The following is a 16927-nucleotide window of genomic DNA, read 5'->3' on the forward strand; positions in this document are numbered from 1 at the left end:
CTCCCCACAAAATTCTTATGACTCTATTTTGTTTGATTTTGTAGATAGTGATCTTTAACTTTAACTTTCCACATTTGTCGATATATAGCTAAAACGTGCTCTATCTAGACCACCAATAGTAGTAGAAGGACCCTCCTAATAAATAGTGAGGTGACACTTAGCCAAACATGATCTTTTAGCATTGATCATAAAATAATTTATCTCATTATATGTGAGTATATACTCAATATTACAAGTTTATCTTTTTTTATTAGGGGTTTTTGTGTGTATTAATTGATATATGAGTAAAATAATAGAAAAATATAGATTCAAATACATTTTTCTCACAATTTTTGTTCACTTTGTCATTTTAATCCAGGTACCAAATTTCGTCAATTTTATTTAATTTGGTCATTTTTCTAAGACTGTTTAAATAACTTACGATAATGAATAATAAGTGTCACATGTCACTTTTTGTTTTTTTTTTTGTTTTTTTTAATAGAAAATGTCCATGTGTCAATCCAGCAGTGTGTTACATATCGAAGTTAATATTTTATATTCAATTTGATCTCTATATTTGTTATTTTTTTTATCAATTTAGTCCCAATTTTGTTTGAAATTGAGCAATTTTATCTCTCTCGAAATTGATACCAAAGTTAATTTTATATAAAGCATCTAATTATATTTTTATTAAAATTCACATCTTTATTAAATATTTTTTTTTGTTGAAAGTTACTATTATTTTAAAATTAGTCATCATCTTTCCAACTTTCGTTCTAATTTTAAATTAATTGTAACTCTAAAATAAAATATTTAATAAAAATTGAATTTTATTAAAAGCATCATTATAATATTTATATAAAAATTAAATTTAGTTTCAATTTGAAGAGGGACAAAAATAACTAATATAGAGACCAAATTGAATATAAAATATTGACTCTGACACGTGACACACGATTGGATTGACACGTGGATATTTTTTTTAAAATTAAAAATAAAAAATTCAAAATGACCACGAAATTACTGTTCATCACCTTTAATTATTTAAACAGTGTTAGAAAAAAATGATCAAATTGAATAAAATTGACGAAAATTATGAACTATTTTAAAAAAATATTAGGAATAAAATGACAAAACTGAACAAAAATTAAGACAAAAAATATATTTTAACCAAAAATATATATCAATTCATTATAGTTACCTTAAACTTTTTGCTTATTTATATTATTTTTAATAATCCTTATTGTCTAAATATTACAACGTTGGTTTAAGGAGTATTTCTAAGACGTGTTTGTTTTTTATAAGATAATGATATCTTTTTCACCTCAGTCATCTTCATTGGAGGATTTTTTTACATATTTTTGCTAATAGTAATGATTTATAGATGGTTTTTCAAAATTTTACATAATTTTCATTTCAGATTATAGAAAAAATTTGAATGAGAGGGTGGGAGACCTTAGAATTAAGCTAATTATAATAAAGTAAAAGCTTATCAATAACAATAAATAATTATAATAATAATATCCCAACCATCTTAATATCTCTTCGAGTTATAATATAAAGTTCTCAGATGTCTAATTTGGAAAGAAAAAACTCAAATTATGTTTTTTTCAAAATCTTTGAAAAAAAATATATGATAGTTCTACTATGGTAAGATGACATCGGTTAAGGTCATCTTTAATAATTGTCCATTAGAAATCAAATTTGTAATTTTGATTCTGATACCAATTTTTATAATCGAGTGTTTATACTAGATTAAAAGTTATAAATATTAGTCAGAGCATAACTCTTTCTATTTAAAAGTGTAACTGCTCAAACGTGAAAATTCAATTGTATCTCATCCCACTTATTCTCTGTCACAGAATAATTAATTTCACTGAAACATAATATTAATTCTATCAAGTGAAAACACAACCTCACAATTCACACCACTCGTACACACTCCACCATCACCCACCACCATAGTTTTAGTTTCCACACAACCCCTTGAACTGTTCTTATCCTTGTATGGTGACACGAAGAAACATCCATTTCCATCATAATTCTCCCGACCAATATAATTAGTAGCATACTCAACATCATAATTAACGTGAGGAGTAAAAAGAGTGTTACCTTATGACCCAACAAATGGAATATCATGCTGGTAAAATTTCACATCTCTAAAAATAAAATATTCATAGATTCCAAATCATATTATTTTTCCCCATAATGGTATACCCCACAAATATACACTTCCGACCTTTAAGAAGAAAATGAAAAGTGTAATAAAAAATGATTTTTTAGGTGGACTTCATAGAAATTTTATTGCCGCAAATTTTTTACGAGGAAAATTAAAGCAAGTTTATGTAAAACGCAACATATAGCTGAGTGTATACGCAAGTTCTTAACAAAATAGTTATAATTGATTATGAATTTATGGTGTCTTTTTATATTTTTTTCTTTTTTACTGTTTGTTTTTATAATAAAAAATATTATAAATAAATAAAAATATCACCCATTATTTTACTTCTTTCTCACATTTTTTTTTCTAATATATATATATAATCATTTTCTTCCACTCCATTTATTTATTCCATGCTATCCAACATATGAAAAAATCTCACTGAACACATGGTTCTTTATTAGTTTTATATAACTTGTGGGGACGTAGTGTCTCAGGATCAGGACGCTTTTAATATTTTATGACTTCAAGAACCAAAAATAATAAAAAGAGACCACTTATATATAATATTTAATATAATAATAAATAATAATTATAATAATAGTAATAGTAATAGATTATAACTCGTGCTACAATATGAAAATACGAAATGTATTAGTATATTTAAATTTTAATAATAATGAAGTTGTTTTTCTTTTTTTTCCTTGTTATTAGACATTAAGAAATAATGTTAAGTAACAATCATAGATGTTTACATTATTTGAGTTGTGAATAAATATTGATGATTTATTTGGATTTAATTCATATTAAATCAATTTTAAAATTAAAAATATTGTTTTATTTTTGTTTTAAACAAAATGATAAAATATATTATACTTTTAATAGAGAAAAAAAAAAAGACATGCAATTTTAATAAATTGTTTTATAATAGATTATAATACTGTAGAATTTATTATTCAATTTTAGTAAAAAAAGATTATATTAAAAGTGAATTTGAATATGCATACGTATTTGTTAATTGAATTTTAACAGAATTTAGTGAAATTGAGAATACATGCATTATGTTAAAGAAAAAGTAGGTGTGAGCAGTCCACATCTGAAAGTGACTGAGCATCTCAAACCGTACAAAGTAATTAAAAAGGGAAAAAGTGAAATATTGAAAAACCGAGCATATTCTTTCAAAATAAATCAAAATTTATTTTTTTCAAAATACTATAATTTCAAGTTTAAATTTTGATTTACAGAATAAATACAATTATTTAAATAAAATCAATATTATTTTATATATTACAAAAAATGTAAAGTAAATATTTATTAATTTTAAAAAATTTATCGAATAATTTTTTTAACGTAAAAATAATAATTTTTTAAATATGTTTAATACATTGAAAAGGTAAAAATATTTGAAATGATGACTACAGTATAAAGATTATAAAATATATTCCATGTTATATATTTGGAAATAAAACTTGAATATAACTAATAATAACTCTAGATTTAAAATTAAAATTTTGAAATGTGAAATTAAAAGGATTAAAATATTCTCCAATCAGAAATATTTATAAATGTTGTAAGCTTTTATGTTTCTCTTTTATCTTTTACTTAATTTTTCTATAAATCATTATAACAACAACAAATTTTGTTTCAAATTATATTCAAAAACTAATATTACAAAATTTAAATTTATTCACTCTTTAATTATTATTTTACATTATTTATTTTCTTAAAATAAGTAAAATTTAATTTCAGAATTTTTAATTAATTATTTTAAATTATTTTTTCGTATTTTTTTTGGCCTTTTATATTTTTTCCTCTCTAATTAGTTTTAAGAAGTAAAAGATCAGAAAATTATGTTGGAATTTGGTTTTTGGGAGTCGAATTTCGAAGAAGTTTCCAACGTTTGAAAAAAAAATCAATTGATAATTCTGTTTTTTAAAGATTAAACTCTCAAGTGTTACAGTAAACAGGTTTTGATTGGAAAAATAATGTTTAACTGAGTTCATTTGTGAAAAAATTCTAAAATATATTTTAAGAAAAAATATCAAAATTTAAATTATTAAAGGAATTAATAAACCAAAACTAGAGAAAATTAAAGATTATTAAATATAATACTTTACACTCAAACTCAAAGAAATAAAAATGAGAATGAAGAAATTTCCACCTCTTACTTAAATGAATTAAAAAATAAAATTAACATATATATATATATATATATATATATATATATAACTATTTTCGAAGTTACATCTTATCATACAGTACATATAATTGCTTTACTTGTAATTATTTTCATTTGTGAGAATAGAAAAAAACAGTTAACCAGAATAAGTTTAATAACTAGTAGTTATTTCTCCAACAACCCACTTTTTCAAAGTGTAAAAGTAATAGTATAAAAGTTAAAGAAACTTACATATAATAATAACATGTAGTGTAGAAATATCTTTAGTACTAAACATGTCCTTTATCTGACGTTGTGGAATTTTGAAAAAATAAAATAATAACAGGCTACCTAACTTTTTTATTTATAAATTGTTATACATAATAAATTTAGTAGGTCACCTAATACTTATTCATTATTAATTTTTACAAAATTCATGATATGAATCAAAGATTTTTATAAAGTACAAAAACCATTAAACTCAATTATATATCACTGAAACAATAATGTGATTGCTACGTGAGAATGATATGGTTGAATGTTTGTGCGAGGGGAACACAAACAAAATATTGGATAAAAAAACGGAAAATACATAAAAATGAATAAAAAAATTGGTTCATATATATATATATATATATATATATATTAAAAATAAAAATATAATACTTTTATTTATTCAACTATCATCATCATTATGTTTTTTTTTTAATTTAAGTATGAATTTAAATTTTATATTGGCTAAAAATAAAAAAGTAGAGCACTATATAAGGATAAAGACCGGTAAATTCATTATCTTACAATTTTAGATTGAGATTTGCGTCAATATTTTATATAATTGAACTTAAGTCGCATTGATATTGTATCTCTCCGATAAACCCTTCTATAAACTAAACCTAACATAAACAACGTAAAACAAGGGATTTAGTTTACCATTAATACATAAACATATCTGTTTTCAACATAAGTTTACTCAAGTTCTTAATTCCCATTTCTCTTTGTTTCTGACAAATCGTGCCCAATCATAGAAAAAGTTGTCCACAGATATTTTATCCTCAATGGAGGAGCCAGCATAAGAAGTTACTCTATTTAAGGAAGAAAACACAGGAGGAGGAAACAGCAAAAGTTACAGTACTTAGCGAGTGGTGATAGCAGTGAGGAAGATGAAGGTGTTCGTTTTGTTTGTTGCCATTGCTGCAGCAGCATGGCAATGCCAAGGTGCAGCATGGCGTCAACTTCCAAATTTTCCCACTCCGAATGAAATCTGGGCTCGGTGGCCACTACATTCCGGAGATCTCATGCCAAAGTTGGATACTCGGTGTGGAAGCACATAACATCATCGGCTTCTCGAGTGTTCCCAAAGACTGCATAGGATACATAGGGAACTACCTCGTAGGTGACCAATATAGATCAGACTCCAAAACCGTGTGTCGTGAGGCTTATTTTTACGTCAAAACCTTAAACATCACTAGCAACGACGCATGGGTGTTTGATATCGACGAGACCACGCTCTCCAATCTCCCGTATTATGCTGATCATGGATTTGGGTATGCATATGTCCTTTTTTTTGAGTTTTATTATTAGAGAATGATATTTTGACTACAAATTTTTGACAACTTTTTTTTACAACGTGTCATTCTTTAAGTGATTTTTTAATATTGAAAATGAAAAAAAAGAAAAAAATAGAAAACAACTTAGAAGATGACATCTAAAATTATAAGAGAAAGTTGTCAAAATTTAATAGTCAAAAAATTATTTTCCTTATTATTACTGGTTGGTTTTTCGAGCGAGAAAGAATTATCGAAGAGATACAATATTAATAAGATATGAGCTTAACTCATATATAAGAAATTATCTTCACTTTTAACTCAAAATCTTAACATATTGATTTATGAGTCTTCATTTTTATATAAAATTCAACTTTCTCATTTACGTGGAACTTAAACTCACAATGGTTAAGATGATTCAGCTCAATTTGTTTGAAGAAAGAAGAAAACTTAACAAAAGGAACATGAATTCATTTAGTTGACTTTCGTACAAATAAGGAGAAATGTAATTATATGTAAGTTATAATTAGTTTATACATTTCAAAAGTTATAGCTTAAATGTATAAATTCTTTTTTAATTTATAAAAGAATATATTTAATTTTGTTCTCCTGTACACAATTGTGAAAAATATATCCAAATAAATCTCGTATCTTAATTCCTTTTAATATGTCCAAATGCACATTTGTAAACTCCTACTCTTTTGAAAAGTCGAAATTTATCTTCTATAATAAATTAACTATTGCTTTAATTTATGGAAAAAAAAATGTGATGTGAATATTAAACAAAGATCCATGTTTTAGCTATAGAAACAAATCCAATCATGAACTCTACATTGTTTATACAGACACAAAGCTGAAGAAACAACACGTGGTTTATTTTGTGCTGTTTTTTCTTCTCCTATCTGAGTGTGACGTACGGATTCAATTTGATGTGCATAACTTCAAAACCAAAAAACAACAATAATTATGAGATCATGCACGTGGCATAATTATGTTGTTTTGTTATCCGGCAATAATAATATACTACATTTTCAGATAAGACTTTAAGTTTGTTTATGCTGATATATTGTAAACTTAACTTTTTATGAAATTTTTAGGAAGGATTGATTTTCTTTTAATAATTTGTCATTATTATCGAAGTAAAATCTGTTATTTGTATTATGATCATATTAGGATTTACAATTGTGATTTTATTTCTTATAATGATTATGTAAAAGTTATTATAATAATATTAGTGAAAATAAATGTGTTGTGTGAATGTTTTATTTTTTTTATGATAACAAAAAATAATAAAATTGTAATTATTATAATTATAAAAATAATCATAAATAATTTTTATAATTTTATTGCGTTTTATTTTTCTTCTCGCCTACATTTTAGTTATGTTTTTGTTAAAGATACTATATCAATTAGAAATATAGTAAAGTAATACTATATAAAATAATGCAAATCACGTCTTATAATTTTTAGGATTGTATTATACTTAAAACTAACTTTTTAAAATAATATCATAATCAAAAATATTCTTTAATGATATTTGTTATTTGTTGACTGTATTGATGTTTACTATGGAGTTCTTATAAAACTACTAATATTTACTTCAATATGCAAATTTATGATATAAAAATGAATACAAACTTCATTTTACAAGCTAATTTTATATAATTGAAATAAATTTAAAATTTATATCTTAAAAGTTTTGTAATTGAAATATTTAGAAAAAACTAATATGTTTAACATCAAATGTGTATGATGTTTGAACAAACTCTCAATAAATGGAAAACAAATGCTTAATAACGGTGTTAGTCCCTATGTTTTCTACTGATGATTAAATTTTTTTCTTTGTTTATTTTTTACTTAATATGATCCCTGTATTTTTTTTTTTAAATAATAAATGTGGTCCATTCCACTAGATCCATGTTAACATCGTTGAGATCACAGGCCAATATAATACCTATTATTTATACACGTTTCATGTCCTTATAAATATAAGAATAAAAAAAACTATTACGAGGAAAAAAAAGTAAAAAGATGAAAGCAATAAAAAGAAGAGAATTGATATGATTCATTCATAAATTTAAGAATGTGAAGTCGTTTTCATTAGGTAATGAAACAAGAGAATTGATCTGCAGCAAGATCCGCGGATAAATAGATAGAGACAAGAACATGTATTTTTTCCGAAAGCAAACAAAACGTAAAATGACAGCACGAGAAGACACCACAGATAAGACCCAATCACCTTTCGTCAAAGCCTCACACACAAAAAGTAAAGACAACTTATTCAGAATAAAATGTGACCAAACGAAGAAAAAAACAAAATGCACGTGTTGTTGGAATTTATCTGGGTTGCAAACCTCGTCTTATAAGTCGGTTTTGTAGGATTGAGTTAGATTTAAAACACATTTCTAACAGAGTATCAGAGCCAAGTTAGAGCTTATCCTAGCGAGCTTTCTTGAACTTTCTGTTTCACCCGATATCGGCGTGAGGGATGTGTTGGAAGTCTCACATCGACTAGAAATAAGACCAACTAATAATATATAAGTGGAATGCAAACTTCACCTTACAAACTAATTTTGTGGGGTTGACTTAGACTTAAAGTCCACTTCTAATACGTGTTGATGACACAGTAAGCATGTTTACTTAAAAATCCATTCAAAACTCATTAGATTTCATTGTCAAAATTGAAGTCTAAAAGAACATAAAGGTAAGAGAAAAAGTGGAACAATTTGCTGAAATCCTACGTATAAAGAAATTCAAATATGGGTATGGGCTATAACGTAGTGTAGCTACCACTACAAATGGACAATTGATTCCATTCATTTGACCCAGCTTAAAGATATTGTGTTGGGCCGTGTGGACAAAGAAATGGGCTCTTGAATAGATGAGCCCCATTGGATTGGACCAATAAGTGAGTCTAAAACTTCTAAAACTATCTAACTATCTTCAATTCTTAATTTTACGTATTTATTCATTTATAAATATATAGTTATCAACCGTGTCGATCATCATAAATGCATAAAATATGAATATTACAAAGACATTAAAGATGGCCATTAAGCACAAACTTGTAGTTGCATATGTAAAAAAATTATTTAAGTATTACTAAGATGTAGAAACTTTACAACTAATTAACTACAACATGATTTTATGTTGTCTCAAGACGCGTGTTCAAAACATTGATACACTAATAGAACAACATTATTTGTCCTTTTCACTCACATACAAATATTATTGTAATAATTATTTAAAAAAGTACATAAATAATAATTGTTTATTTCATTAATTTACAATGAATTTCAGAGGAAAAACTCAGCTTCAAAATAAGTTGAAAAAACTCTTATTTTAACAAATAAGTTTAAAAAACACTTATTTTAACAAATAAGTTTGTATGTAATTTAATCATATAAAATCATCAGATCATATATATTATAATTTAATTTTCAATAACATTTGAACTTCTATATAAATTATAATTACTATAAAATATTTGTTCTACTCAAAGATGTTGAGAGGTTTTGGTCACAGATTCAGTGTTTTTTTTTCTTTTTATGGTGATGATATAAAAATATATTTATAAACTTAGAAAGAGTTATTATTCACTCTTTTACTTATGATGACTAGGTTTAGTCAAATAAGATGAAACAAAATTATAATTACTTGTATGGGTCTATTCGTGTAATGATTAAACCTTTTTATGGGTCCAAACCAATTTATGGGTTTGGGGCAAAATTAGATCTGCTGGATCTGTATGTATGGCACATCGCTACAGACAAAAAGGCCAGTTGAAAGCCCATACTACATATAAATGTAAATATATATATATATATATATATATATATATATATAAATTATTGGAAAAATAAGATACATGCTTCCTCGACAAAAATAAAATAAAGAACCTTTTACACAATCATAATATTACTATAGATTTGAAGATAATTTTCATAGAAAATAAAAAAAGTTATCATAGACAATAACAGCAGGACATAAAATTTTCATTCTTGTGTCCTTTTTATTTTTTCAATGTTTTAAAACATATATATTCAGAATTTCTTGGGAGTCTGCGTCATGCATGGAGAAATTTAAGTACTGTCTGTATTCAGTGAATCAACAAAACTAAGTGTAGCTTTATTTAAATTAAAGAAAAAAAAACAACTTTTGGTTTGTGTTATCCTTGTACCTCAAAAGTACTTTTGCCAAAACATTCCTTTTTACTTTTTCCGTTGTTGAAGTGCGTAGAAGTTCACATCAACAAGATTTAAGAAACACCAAACATAACCATTGAATTCTTTATATGTATATACTGTACCATCTTTTTTATTAAATGTATTTTTTCATAAAAAAAAAAGCATATTATGATGGTGTATTAAAATGTGAAATATCAGTGAAAGATAAGATGATTTTGAAGAAAAAATCATTAAACAAACTAAAAGTAATTGGAATTAATCTATATTTAAAAAATGTAATAATTTAGTATTCAGAAGAAGTAATATAAAGTTGTAGATGTGGCTTATATAATGTGTTAACCTTATTTAAAAACAACTTGATTGATAAACTTTAAATATAAGCTTTCTTATATCAGATTGTGTCTGTTAAAAATATACGTGGAAAAGAAAATTAATCCAACATTTCAATAAGACAAAGATTTACTAATATTACGTTAACTTAATTTAGAATTTGGATCCTCTGATGATTCTTTTGTTCTTCTGAATCTTTTATGATATAAAGATTAGTACTAATTTAATTATTTTAAAATATATTAAAAGAATAATTAAAATATCAATACAATATATTTTTAATTTTTTTTAATTTTGACAAAAAAACAGTAAAAAAAATTAATAAAAAATATAGACTTCTTAATTTGAAAAGAGTGAACTTGTTTTTCTTTTTTTGTCAATTGAAATCTTATATTCACACTTCGTACATAAAAAGTGATGATTAAAAGAATACTACTAAAAATAATCGAATATTTTTTTTACAAAATTAGTAATCAACCTGATAAGAAAATCAGAAAAACTTAAAAGAAAAAACAAAAGAGTAGAGAATAACATTTGAATATTTTTTTTTATATCATATTCTTGAAGTGACGAAAGCATCAGCATAATTAAGATCCTGGACCAAGCAAATTGAAGCTCCATTTTCTTGAATTAAGTGCTTCTGCAGAACACTGTATAAAATATTGTTTGGTAATGTTGGAATCAAAATTTCACTGTGGGTATAATGTTTGTTTAAGAATGCACTTAATATATTAATCCCTTTTGGCCATTTCTCAACGTCTCTTTCTGTCTATTCAAACAATAAATTAAATACAGATTCAAGATATTCAAAAGATTCTTAATAATAATTAATTATAAGTAATGTGAGAACATTATTTAAACAAATAAAGATAAGCATGTCCACTTAAAAATATATCTCAGATTATGTATTGTATCTTACAATATATGAATATATGGTTAGAGGATTACTTGAAGTCCATTTTTCAACATAATATTATTTGAATATTTATTGTTTCGATTCTTTTTATATATATTTTAGTATCTTGAAATTGATTTTGATATATTAAAATTATACAACGTTTCGAACTTAAAACTCTTCGTATTAACTATTTTATTGAAACAATATTAATCTAGAAAGTTGATATTTGGTTAAATATTTTATTCATATTTTATAAATTTTCAAATCATTGTTTGAGATCTTCACTCTGCACGAAAATATTGACGATGATGTATGGATGAGGGCATAATCATTCTCTAACAAGTGTGAATTACCTGTATTACCCCTACAGTAACATTTTTTTTTTCACTCGCAACCAAGCACGTGGAACATCATAAGATGCGAATGTGATGCAATGCATGAACAATACTATAGAAAAGCCCGTTTCAAATCAAACCCTAATCATTGCTGATATGAAATTTAAGATTCAAACTCTGCCTTCTGATTAGACTATCTCTTCATCCAACTTCACGCGCTTCTTCAACCCGTGAATTCACATCCCATAATATTTTTTCTTCTTTATTCATTTTTGTCACATATCTTCAAACTTTAATTACTCTATTGTTGCGTAAACTGTAATTTTACTTTTCAAAAACGCTATGATATGATCGTATTGCACTCATTACTCAGTTCGAATTTAGTTTATGATTACCACCACCCAAATACTAAAATAATGATATTTAAAGCATGATTATGTACAGTGAAAATTACATTTTTTATTCTGTTTCTATTTATGAAAACATAATATATATAATATATATATATAAGGGTTAAATATGTTTTTATCTCTTCACTCTCAGTGAATTTTGAAATTAGTCTGTTTGAAAATTTTGGACCAATTTAATCTTTATCTTTCGAAATAAATGGATTTAATCATTTTAATCAAATTTTGTTAAATTTATTTGATATTTCATACATATTTTGTGATTGTATTTGAGTTGTTTACACTATTTGACACATTTTTCTTTAATATTAAGTAAAATATTATTATAAAACGTGTTTGAAATATCAAATAAACTTAACAAAATTTGAGTAAAATGACTAAATCTACATATTTCGAAATATGAAAAATTAAATTAATCCAAAATTTTGAGATGGACTAATTTCAAAATGCACTGCAAGTTAAGGACAAAAATATATTTAATCATGAATATAAAACAAATTAACTTCATAAGTTTGTTATTAGTCTAAATTTAATGACTTTGAAAATTCTGTGGGAATAAATTGCCAACTATGATGAGAACAGACAAAAGAAGGGGAACATGTAGCAGTGTCACTATTACTACCATTTGATGCTCTGCCATTGTAGATGTTCTTCCCACTTGATCCACACTAATTAGCTGCAAATTTCAGTAGCAGCATTGAACATTATGAACAAAATGCAAAACATTGGCTTCCTAATTTATTTATGACTCATAATTTTTCTGAACACCCACCTAACGTTCTTCCACTGTTGATTTGCCTAACACATGAAACACTATCAATAGCAAACACATTTTTCAGTGACACAGACATTTCAACAATAACTTGTCATTGAAACTAGTCCTAGTCAGCAATGTAAAACCCCACATAAACAAGACCCCACCTTTTTTATTGGACTTTGAATGCCACCATTAAGTTTCTCTCAGCAAGCTTTCCTTTTATGGCCATTAACACAAAGTGGTTTTAGTTCAAGTTTTCTATTCATTGCTCTTTCACTGCATTCCAAAGGCAATGCAGCAATAAGCACTGTGAAAGTGAAACTGTTGGAACTACAATCCAAACCAGCAATTAGTTAGTATACTATATACACCAGAAGAAAACTATGTTCTTGAAAATTACCAAGCCAAATTCTTTACTAGATGTAAATCATTTGGTACAAGAGAGAAAGGGCGTGATTGAAAAAAGAAACTCTTTAATTAAAAGAATGTACACAAGCAGAATCGAGAATTTCATCCCTGAATTTATAAGTTGTAAGCACAAGAGATAAAAAAAAAGAACAAATTCTAGATATTACTAACATCATTTAGTGTCCAATTGCCACTCAAATTTTCCTTGTGACTGTCAAAAATTCCAGGATTCTTGAGTCTGGAAGAAATTGGATGATGGCCTTTGCATTCTAACACTACTTATGCTGTTTCTTGCTGCCATAACCTCATTAAGTGAGAGCCTTTTCTTGGGTTCAGGTCTTTGTTTTGGAGCACTGTGAGACCTTAGTTTTGCCTTGAATGACTGAGTATTGGCCATGTAGTTGGGGAAATTGGAGCAAGGTCTGAAGAAAGTGTCTCCACAAACACTCTTGGCTGGTGTAGCTGGAGCATTAGGACGAGCATAGTTTGTGAAACGTGGTGTGCTATGAGCAGTGGAGAATCTGCACTCATCGACATTGAAGTACCAATCAAAATCTTGAAGGTGTCTGCAATCAGGAACCGAGATTCGACCAGGAACATGACAAGGTAGAGGGGAAGACATTGCCTGACACGACATGTCTTCTCCACACTCAGACATTGTAGAGGTAAAGCGCCTAGACCTTGATCGAGTCTTGTATGTGTCAATTTCAACAATCTTGGGACTCTCATCAAAACCATTCAAGGATGTTTCATAGGATGTTGGTAGCCTTTTACTGTGTGATTCACTCCTTGTTTCATCAAATCGTTCCTACAAGTACAAAAGGACACAAACAAATAAGACATTGTTTGATGATAGATAAATGAACGAAGCTGTTGGTATAGAAAACCAGGTTTTACCACAGATTTTCTTGCAAGAACTTCAGGTAGAAATCTGCTTTCTTTGCTCAAAGAACGACGAGCTCGCTGTGATCTCACAGCAGTTTGAGCTCTTATCAGAGCTTGCATACTGTGAAGAGTTGCAGCAGCTCTCTTTCTAACCAAGTACCCTCGAACAAGAGCCTGTATCTTAACCAATCCTTTCAGTGCTCTAAGAGCCTTCCGTGCCTGAAACAAAACATCATCAAGTTAGGTAACAAAGTTATTAGCCATGCTCAAATTTGTCAAACATTCAAATTTATCAGATATTGAATATGAACATGGTTTAAAAAGCATAGAACAGAGAAAAAAGGAGGGTTTAATATTTGAATGGAATATAATGGGAGAGACACTGTTTCATTAAGAATCTAAAATAATATTTGAGAGGAGACAAAGGAGTAGGAATCAAGCAAAACACTTCACTTGCACCAACCAAAAGACAGAACCACCTCAATCACAAATCAATGCAATTTATCAAACAGCAGACATTCATACCCACATGACCAACACCAATTTGGTTTGAAGCATCACAGAAAGAGAAGGCACATACCAAGTAGCCTCTGAAAAAAGTTTGGATCTTCACGGCAGCCCACTTCTCCCTGCTTCCACTGAACAATGCACCTCTACCCTGGCTTGTGAGCCTGACAACCGCCACGGCAGCCTGTGCGGCGGCGACGGCAGCATCGGCGGCGGCTGCAGTGGCAGCGGCAACGGCAATTGCATGTTTATTCTGCTCATTCTCTGTATCAGCAATGTAGGATCTGAGCCAGGTGTTATCTGTGGCAGGAACTGAAGATGGTGCATCCTTCCCTGGCTTAGCAAAACTCCACCTTTTCTTCTCCTTCTTGTCAGGAGCCAGCGAGCCTGAATTGTCGCTGTGGTCCTTCTCCTTCTTCATCCCCAACAAACCCTTGAACCACCTGCTAGCTTTTCCCATAATAATAACTTCACAACTTTTGTTGAGTCACGATCTGGAATGAGAAACGGTGCAAAGGGTAAGCGAAAATTTGCCTCTTGTGGCTAAAGATAAGAGGGGTTTGCGTGGGAGTGAACAAATGTAGCAACCAAGTGAAGCCAGATGTTATTGTTTCAATATATGAAAATTTTTAAAAATGGAGGGACAAAGAAAGTGGTGGAGTTTAGTGCAAAAGAGAGTGTATAAGTGTAAAGGGTAAAGAATCTAACAGAGGAAAAAAGTGATGGATGAAAAGATTAATAAACAACAAACCTTAAAATTAGAGTGAGTGAGTGGAGAAAACGGATAAAGATGGAACGTTTTTTTGAAAATAAACCTCTGACAGGACCTCGTGAAGAACTGCATTAGAGGACAAAAAGCGGTCACAGAAAGTTAGCAGAGGCTAAAACGAAAAGACATTAAAATAGTTGCTAAAAACTTTAAAACCTCACCCTTGAGTAAAAAGAGACAAGAATTACAGACAAAGCACAATGGTGAAATCCTATGAAAAAAGTGACAATAATCATAGGGAAAAGCCTCCAAAACCCAAGACAACAACACCTTCTTATCTGATCTTGAATTCAAAAAAGAGAAAGACCGCCGAATTCCCTTCCCTTCACACCCCACTCACTCTCTCTCTCTTTCTCTTTCTTTCTATGTTATACATTGTTAGTATTATCCTCTGCAATTATATTATTTCTCTCTCTAACTTTCTGGAGCAACGTGTAGTACAAATGAAAGATACCCACTGACAACAAACAATCCCGTGAGCTTGGTTCAAAGGGGGCATTGAGTCCCTCTCCCACCCTTTCACTATCTTGCTTTATTTGAGAGAAAAAAACTGGACTGTGAGTTATGTTCTGCAACCGAATAACACCACTTTTAAAGGCTAAAAATGAAAACTTGCTACCATTGATAGTACACTGTGCTGTGTACCATTCATTAATGGCTATACCAACCAAAGGGTTGCTTTATATAATCTTTTTTGTCCTGATAATACCCCATTTTTGCCCTCAAACACTTTCTTTCTCCCTCACCATCATCATCATTCCGTTGCTTTACCTTCTTCTCTGCCACACTTTCTCCCCCAAAAAAATCTGACTTTCCAAACCCCTTCAACCCCTTTGGGGTGCACCCTAACAGCAAACACTATCTTGATCTGATTTGGATAATTAATTATAATTCTCTGTTAAGATTCAAATTTTGAATTTAAATGTTTTTTAATCAGCCCTTTTTTTTAATTAACAATGTCTTGTGGGATTGAGGGTGTTATTGGGTTGTTTAAGAGGGAATAATACAAAAAGGACAGAATAAAACTCTAGCGTTAAGAACCATTTTTATTAAGGTGACATGACAGAAGAACAGTGTGAGATAAGAAACATTTTCTCCGAAGATTTTGCCAGACAGTCGGAATCCTAATAAATTGAATTCAATGTGCCCTTCTGAGTTTATCAGAATTCAAATGCATCTAATTATCATTAATTACCAGTAATTTCTCACAGTTTAATTTTTTTTCACTCCCTAATGGGTCAATTCATGCCCAAACACACATTCAAACAAATCATTTCATTTCATATGATTATAACTTCCAAAGGAAACAATGCTGAGTTTCAATTTTCGGCTTCAACTTCAACCTTCTAAATCATCATAAACTATGGTTATAATTTTTAAGATTTTTTACACTGTAAATAACTAAACACGCGCTCTGTTATAACATTAGATAACCTTACTTGTTATGATGCAAGTTTTTGACAATCTTTTATCTATATGGTATAAAGGAACATCAACATTAAAGTATGAGAAAAAGCTGAATTCTAGGCAAATTATGATCAAGTGCAGCACACACTGGTTGTACCTGCATTGCGATTTTTGTGTATATGAGACCTTTGACTT

General features: G+C 28.2%; 1 protein-coding gene across 2 annotated transcripts; it reads right to left on the reverse strand.

The window, feature by feature from the left end:
• Positions 1-13209: 13209 nt before the first annotated feature.
• On the reverse strand, positions 13210-16082 carry LOC114166446 (protein IQ-DOMAIN 14-like). 2 transcript variants are annotated; one of them, XM_028051183.1, is made up of 5 exons: positions 15487-16082; positions 15308-15394; positions 14630-15050; positions 14062-14268; positions 13210-13972 (listed from the first exon to the last, which is right to left on the reverse strand). In XM_028051183.1, exons 3-5 carry the CDS (start codon positions 15014-15016, stop codon positions 13379-13381), a joined length of 1188 nt encoding a protein of 395 aa, XP_027906984.1. In that variant the 5' UTR covers positions 15017-15050; positions 15308-15394; positions 15487-16082; the 3' UTR covers positions 13210-13378. The 2 variants fall into 2 exon arrangements, with proteins under 2 accessions (XP_027906984.1, XP_027906983.1); XM_028051182.1 differs by lacking the exons at positions 15308-15394; positions 15487-16082 and having other exon boundaries at positions 14630-15266.
• Positions 16083-16927: the final 845 nt, after the last annotated feature.

The sequence above is a fragment of the Vigna unguiculata genome, chromosome 10 (genome assembly GCF_004118075.2).
Source record: "Vigna unguiculata cultivar IT97K-499-35 chromosome 10, ASM411807v1, whole genome shotgun sequence".
In the NCBI taxonomy this organism is placed as follows: Eukaryota; Viridiplantae; Streptophyta; class Magnoliopsida; order Fabales; family Fabaceae; genus Vigna; species Vigna unguiculata.

What these genes read in the sequence shown, in the direction of transcription:
- LOC114166446 (XM_028051183.1), bottom strand. Translation starts at nt 15,016, where the DNA reads ATGGGAAAAGCTAGCAGGTGGTTCAAGGGTTTGTTGGGGATGAAGAAG. An exon ending in CTTTTTTCAGAGGCTACTTG is followed by an intron (nt 14,269 to 14,629) that starts GTATGTGCCTTC and finishes GTTTTGTTTCAG; the next exon opens with GCACGGAAGGCTCTTAGAGC. An exon ending in TTCTTGCAAGAAAATCTGTG is followed by an intron (nt 13,973 to 14,061) that starts GTAAAACCTGGT and finishes TTGTACTTGTAG; the next exon opens with GAACGATTTGATGAAACAAG.